The 7,667-nt window shown below is 39.5% G+C and overlaps 1 protein-coding gene, 1 non-coding gene and 1 pseudogene across 2 annotated transcripts; 1 reads left to right on the plus strand and 2 right to left on the minus strand.

The window, feature by feature from the left end:
- Window positions 1-903: 903 nt before the first annotated feature.
- Window positions 904-1,875, minus strand: LOC104605008 (uncharacterized; annotated as a pseudogene).
- Window positions 1,876-4,974: 3,099 nt separating this feature from the next.
- On the plus strand, window positions 4,975-5,056 carry TRNAS-AGA (transfer RNA serine (anticodon AGA)). Its single transcript has one exon. It is a non-coding gene; the product is annotated as a tRNA-Ser (tRNA).
- A 745-nt stretch (window positions 5,057-5,801) lies between these two features.
- On the minus strand, window positions 5,802-7,295 carry LOC104604928 (thioredoxin-like protein CXXS1). The gene is made up of 3 exons (XM_010269508.3): window positions 7,129-7,295; window positions 6,388-6,510; window positions 5,802-6,052 (listed from the first exon to the last, which is right to left on the minus strand). Exons 1-3 carry the CDS (start codon window positions 7,228-7,230, stop codon window positions 5,891-5,893), a joined length of 387 nt encoding a protein of 128 aa, XP_010267810.1. The 5' UTR covers window positions 7,231-7,295; the 3' UTR covers window positions 5,802-5,890.
- Between the last annotated feature and the right edge of the window lie 372 nt (window positions 7,296-7,667).

A 7,667-nucleotide genomic window follows, 5' to 3' on the forward strand; every position in this document is an offset into this window, starting at 1 on the left:
GGTCGGGCCAAATCACCCTACATCAATTGTCATTTCGTGTTGGAGGGAGGTTCAAAATTTCAAGAATCTGTCTCTTCCCTATCTTGTTTTTGAATTTGTCTTTTCCTCTTCCCATTCTTGAGTGCATGAGAAGACTCCTTGACACACATTGCTTGGGAAAGGAGTGGAGGTAGATTATATCTATAGTTATACTCTCTCTATGGGTAGGAACCCATAGGAGGAAAGCACTATAGATATCCCATGCATGTGAGGGGGGTTGGGGGTGGCTTTTACACACACACACCAAGCCAAGCTAGGTCAAGGCGTAGGTGTGGGCGAGGGCGCGGGCACACGATGCACCGAATTAGTTTTTGTTCTTACCATTTGACTTTAAAATTCAAATTTACTTTTGAACGGATTTCTTTTCCTGTTCGTATCTCTCATTTTTCTGTCTTTTTGAACATGTCCATGTCCTTTCCCTTCTGTGTCTCTTCGAATAGGTGCATTATTCTGAAGAGGCACTTGTCTAAACGGACACCTCCGTGTCCATTTGGGTCTGAGAACACTCTATAAAAGGAGTGTTGGTCGACCCAGTTTTCACACACCATTTTTACATTTTCGACAATCTTCTATCTTTTATGCAAATCTGAGCATTATCTCTATGTGGTTCGCAGAGGTCTAGTAAGCGAGTGCATGCCTACTAGTGGCCTGTGGGCTATTTTATCTTGACGACCGATTTGCGATCACCTGACTGCACTGTCGGGGGAAAATGTGGTTTTAAAGAGAGTGACCAAGTGGCTCGACTCAGCCCTCATTCTCTCAGTTTCATAGTTTTGCAACATCACACTCCTGCAAGTTCTCGGTTTGGAAAGCGATTACTGATAAGTTCCATCTGCTTTCTTTATTATTTTCCAACATTTGGCACTAACTGTTTTGTCTGATATGAACATACTGAACCCTCCTGATACTATTGTGGCTAACCTAGCTTCCCAAGGATGTAGTATTGTCTGAAGACCAATCTGGTTGATGATCTCCACGTAAAGGGGAATGAGATTTCACCCTATCACCATTCATGCCCTCAACCATCCAAAGTAGGAAGAAGTTCTCGCGGGGGAACTTGAAATTCTCCTTGTATGCCAATAAAAAAACATAGTAGATTGCACCATGGGCAAGAAATGAAGAGAGGAAGCTGGATTGGCAGAGTGGTAAACTTCACAACAGCCCATCGGAGCCCCATAACACAGTTCTTGCAGAGGGTATGGTCACACCATAAAACATTGTGCACATTCTCAACAATGTTGAAGGACTCCAAACATATTGGGCATTTCAATCATTCTTCCTTATTGACATTTGAAGAAACCTCATCATCTGAGCAGTTTGAAATAGATCGACTTGGCTTTTCATTGCCATTTTCTAGTCCAATAGTCTAGTTGTGGCATTTGATGCAAAACCCCACCAGGTAATGATATAAAGGAGTCAATAACTTGTGGCGAATTAGAAGATTTCGTAAAGGAACAAGGAGAAGTGTTGATAAGGGAAGGAAAGAGCACAAGACACCTCCATCTTGGCCGCTCCCTTTCTCTCTCTATTGGAAGCTCTCAAAACAAGAAAAATCTCAGTACTCGACCACTCGCTCTGAAACCACCTTCGCTCTAAAGAACTAGAAAATCGCTTTTAAATGCTTTAACGCACCTCTTTAAGGCTCCGTTTGGTTTGTGGGAAGATTTAAGTGGGATGGGAAAAGATGGGATGGGATGGGAAAGTGTAAAAATTTAACTTTCCATTGTTTAGTTTTATATTGGAAAGTAGTAGGAAAATTACCATTACAAAACAGAGTTCTACCATGGCAGAAAACCTCCAATCTGTGTCTATGAACCCAGATCTAAGCTCTACCATGGCAGAAACATCTTCAACGGTGGTGGCGGTAGAAGGTAGAAGGGCAAAGGAGATTACCAGCAGCGGTGGTGGTGTTGATTACCAGCAGCGGTGGTGGTGGTGATTACCAACAGTGGTGGTGGCGGTGATTACCGGCAATAGTGGCGGCAGCAGAAGGTAGAAGGGCAAACCCAGTTGCGGTGGTGGCGGTGATTACCGGCAATAGTGGCGGCAGCAGAAGGTAGAAGGGCAAACCCAGTTGCGGTGGTGGCGGTGATTACCAATAGCGGTGGTGCAGCAACAACGGGGCAAAGGATGAAGATGAAGAACTCGAGTTTTCTCAAGTTTTTCCACTAGGGTCACACTGTTTTGGTGAGACCCCGATTGCACAATTTTGGGATTTCACATCTCACTTTTTTCTCATCCCATCCCCCTATTTCCCTTGAAACAAATGAGAGAAAAAGGGAATATTCTCATCCCCATCCCACAAACCAAATGGAGCCTAAGCGAGCTTCTATAATATCTTTCCTCCTACTAGTGCTTGCTCCTCTAAACTCTCCCGCAAGATAATCAAAGAATGCCAGCGGCTCACCTCTTTTGTTCTGCTTTGCAACAGCTAGACCTGTTGCCTTTAGAACAGGGTTATTTTAGTAATTTTGTATATAAAATAATTTACAAAAGGTAGAATGGTTATTTGAAAGAAAAAAAAAAACTAATGCATCAACCTAATGTTTTTCCTATGGCCATGTTTGGTTTGAAGGAAAAAGTAGGGAAAGGAAGGGAAATGTGGGGAAACCTTTACAAACCTTGTATAAGTTTCCCTATGTTTCCCTTCATTTCCCTACCTTTTCCTTCAAACCAAACATAGCCTTAGGGTTTGTGACAGAAGGGAAGTCTTTGTCAAGTATTATAAAAATTCAGAGGAGATATTTGTTAAAATAAAACTATAAGAGAGATTTTATGATTGTCAGAAAGTTCAGAAGAGATTTTTTATATTTTACACTATTCTTTATTAGTGTAGTAAACAGTAGCAAATAGGCAAATACTAAAAAAGATATTGACCATCGAAGTCCACAAAATATAGAATCCAGCCCATTAGAACATTGCAATATCACACTCTTTAATTATTTTGATTTGATCAAATCAGTAATACCATCAAGAGAGTACTAAACTATATATGTTTCATTAAGGGTGCGTTTATTTCTCTCTATTATCAACAGATTTTCACCTTAACAATAATATAAAGTCTTTAATAGTTTTTTTTATTAGAGCAAGCCTTAATAGTTAAGAGGTAGATATTTCCTGGCGTAATTTTAAAAATTCTGGCTCGTGGTGATGGGTTTGGGAAAGTCTTTTGGTTGGCAAAGATCTGTTTCTCAAGGGACTGTGTCGAGTTGTGAACTCTGCTGGTTCAAAAGTCAAAATATGGACCACCCTTGGGTCCATGGAATATAATGGGACCCAGGCCAAACAATGAAAATTTTGTTTGAGTTCGTTGAAGGAACTAGATCCTGGAAATGAGAGACGTAAAGGAAATTTTTATTGAAAGAGTGCCTAACAGCATTTTGAAAAGTTGGTCATGACTTTGGGCTTGAGTTTCGTTACAGTGCAATTTTATTTTACATGCAAGTGCAAATGAAAAGAACGTAAACTCTGATTTAATTTTGTTTTAGTCTGCTTTATGTTTTATTTTGTTTCATTTATAATGCAATCAAGCAAAATAATATAAAATTTAAAATAAAAATAAATCAGAATTTGCATTCAAATAATTTTTTATAAGAATCATTTGCACTACCATAAACTGGACAATCCCAAAGGGATCATTCTGATCAAAATGCTACCTTCCATGGTTCACTCTTTAAAAAGTCCCATTGGAATTTGCTCTGGAAAGTGAAAATTGATCTAAAAATCAGAGAATTTGGCTTGCCAGTCCTTTAAAGTTTAAACTAGAGAACCAAACATTTCAGTCACCTTTCTTCCTTTGAGGCAAGGTTAACTGGTTGGAACAAAGATTTAGTAGGAATTGAATTACCTCATTTATTATGCTTAATTTAAAGGATAATTTGGAAGGGACTACTTCTGATGTTTCTGCCCCTATTATCCTTATTGACAGCTTAGGAAAGATGAGGAAGCAGACTTTGCCTCTCGCATGGCAATTCACCACCCCGTTCGGTGAAAAAACGGGGAAATCTTCAGCTGTAACTCAGCCAAATAATGACTTTCTCATGAAAGTTTTTTTAGTGGCTTCTCCAGAGCAGTCCAATGAAAATGACTCAACCAAAGCTCAGCCCTCCCAAACGGGTCCTCAATTCACCCCGCACCTGAATAGCCGTGATCAAATCTTTGATGTGTGCATCCCGGTCGTCCAGTTTAGTCTTCACATGCGGCTAGTTGGGCTTGTATTACGGATCCGATGACCTGTATGCCATATGGGCTGCCTTGGACTTTTCCGATTTGAAGTATTTCCTTAAAACCCGGCCATGTGCAAGCCTATCCCTATCGTGGGCTGACGGAGCAAGCTTATCACCATTGGCTCCTGTTGAGGCAAATTGCTAGTGGACTGGTGGTTGCTGATTGCAAAATGGCTAGATTAGCCAGGTACAAAGTTAGGTTAACCCCTTTCCACCTTCCAGTCAAACTTATAAAATTAGAAACAAACAAGCCCAATACTGTTGTGCAATGTGTGAAAGGGCTCAGCTCAGTCCAAACAGATTCATATCAATAGATTGAAATCAGATTTGCTCCTCACAAATACATCGTAGCCGTGAACTGGGAACATCTTCCCATGAGTGTCAACATTAAATATGGGAGATGTTCTATGGCTGAAAAGTGAAAACAATGTGATATTGGTGTGACGTGAGGCGCTCTCCGCGAGAAGCAAATCATCCCCACCTCCTTCTAAGGATAAATTTTGGATAATCCATTTTGATCGTTTCCATTTCCATCTTGAAACTTGAAATCCAATAGTGACGACAACCACACCAAAGCACAAATCAAATTGCGCTAAAACTTTGTTCGCATTTATAGCCAATGCTTTATATATTACTTACATGCTTGTGTACCAACAGGCAACAACGGTAGAGATTAACTATGAAAAGATACACCGCCTAAATGTAATAGGTGGACGTGCCGGAGTGGTTATCGGGCATGACTAGAAATCATGTGGGCTCTGCCCGCGCAGGTTCGAATCCTGCCGTCCACGTTCGTTTTTTTATTTATATTTAACCAGTCATCTGCTTCCTCGCGAAAGCTTATAAATCATCATCCATCAAAAAGAAAACTTCAACGAGAAGAAAAAAGTAAAATAGGGTTTTCTTTTGGAAGCCTAAAATGGGGTTTTTTAAATGTTTTACACAATCGCATTTACCCAATCAGAGGTAACCTGGGATTCCCACTTTCTCAGTGCTCTAAAAAGTCCAAATAAATTAATCAACCAAGTGACACCCCCGCCTACCAAACACTACAGAGACACCCAAACCACCTGCCCAAGCCCATACATAGGTCATAGACTATTACCTGCAGACTCCCAGTCCACCAGCTCTTTTGTCTGGGAGTTCCGAGAGCAACCCAACCACGTGTCATAAGTGTTTGCTCATTATGTGTTGGGTGATAACCCAACTGCAATGTGATAGGATTAGCTGAACACAATGCCTCAGCCAGTGAAACCAATGATATGTCGCAGAACGGAAATGGAAGTTTACAACAAATTAATGCAACTCAAAAAAGAAAAAAAAAGGTACAGACCAAGAATGTTCTTATCATCCCCTGTTTTAGATTTTAGAGCAAGTATGAAGTATCCAACATCAGTCCTTCATGAATCATTTACAACACAGATTGAGAAACTAATTCAAAACCAACCTACTATTTCAGATTGAGAAACAACTCCACCAACCAACGTGACATCTCAACTTCTGAAGTCTAAGCTAGACAAACACAGAAGAAACACATTATTATTGTTTTTTTTTTTTTTTTTGAATTTTAGTATGTACAATCTGCTCTGCAATTCTGCATGCATCTCCATACTTGAACAACTAGCTTAGTAAGCTTTGCAGGAACGAGAACGAATGGACTGAACAAAGGCATCTATCTTTCTCCTTATCTCTCCTGGATTGGCACCTACAAGCTTATCTACTCGGGCCCCCTCCCTCATCAGCAAAAATGTGGGCATGGCTTTTATATCCAGCTTGCTTGCTACTTCCTGACCAACAAAATACCAATATATAGAAGTCAAAACAGAGCCATGACAATCCACAAACTTTCATCCAAACCCACCATTATAATCTTATTTTATTTTCAGTGTTTTGGTCCATACATCCGACATTATCTCAAGGCAAGAATGTTGTTTCTACAAAGTTTTGATATTTTGAATAAAAGACCCATTTGACTCTTCACTCTTGCTTCATATATGAACTTGGAATTGCATAATATTTTATAATTATTATTTTTAGAAATATTTCAATTTGTTCGATATATATTTCTGTGGGGCTAAAATTCTAACCGGAAGGAATATATGGTCAGAGAGAGAGAGATTACCTTGACTTCATCAACATCAACCAACAGAAACAAAGCATCCTGATAAACCATCGCCACTTCTTCGAAAAATGGGTTCATAGCAACCGAAGGAAAGCACCAGGCAGCCGTAAAATGAACCACAATCTTATAATGAAAAAGAAAATGATAAATCAAAGAAAAATAATAGTAAAATAAGATCGAATATTATTCTGTTGTTGAGGGTGGCCCCTCCAAAAAAATACAGAGTAAATTAATCATGCAGAGAGACGGCAGTTGCCCAATGCCACATGTAAAGTAAAACTATCTTATTTGTCACTGTTGGGATAAACACTTTTTACCAAGTTCTAAGCCATGCCTTTCCCTTCTTGTGATCAGAAGACAAATGTTCGCTCTTTCTTAATTCCCATGTCTGTTATCTCCTTTTGTTTCGTTACCTGTTGTTTTGTTTTGGGAAGTAATCAAGTATGCTATGTGAGAAATTCAGGAAAGTTTGAAGAAACTACATGGTAATACCCCAAGTCGGATTCATTGATAATAATGGGTCCATGTCTTTTTTCTTAGAAAACTTTGAACAAATCCTGTATGATATATAAACAAGGACTAAACCTTGATTAACAGTTCTATATGATGAGTGAGGTTAGGGTTTTATGATTTTTGTCGAGCAAGTGGCTAGTATTATCTAATCTGAGTTTTATATGCCACAACTTTTTGCATGGCTGAAGCATTGAAGAAATGGAGGAGGAGGGAAACAGAGAAACTTACAGGGCAGCCTTGCTTTTTGGCTTCAGTTACCATAAGTTCCCACGACTCAGAGGAAACCACTTTGACAACTCTTGATTTCATAACCTGCTGTTGGCTTCCCATCTTTCTTTTGTTCTTCTTAATTTCTAGGTTTCTGCTGCTTGTTCCATCTCGTAATTTATAGAGAGCGGTTTGAAGCTATATAAGTATATAACTGGGGGTGCTCCTTGTTTCTTCTGGGGTGGATGGATATAGAAAGAAAGAAAAAATCGACTGAATCTGAGGGGGGGGCCACCATGATAGCTAAACCACCCTAACTTTCTTTATCCACATAATTATATATCAACACTACTAGAACAACGAAAGCACATAATTATATATCCCCGTTCACCTCGTTTTTCCTCAGTAAGCTGTAAGCCGTCCTAATATAACTCCCATAGTACTGTGGTGGTTTGTGAAGATGAATGCGTCCTCTGTAAGGAGCTTGTATGGTTTTGGCTCTGTCATAGTTGTGCCTTCAATTCTTTGTTATGACCCACTTTTATGGACCCGCTTTGAAT

Source organism: Nelumbo nucifera, chromosome 1, assembly GCF_055504915.1.
Source record: "Nelumbo nucifera cultivar China Antique chromosome 1, China Antique-T2T, whole genome shotgun sequence".
Taxonomy (NCBI): Eukaryota; Viridiplantae; Streptophyta; class Magnoliopsida; order Proteales; family Nelumbonaceae; genus Nelumbo; species Nelumbo nucifera.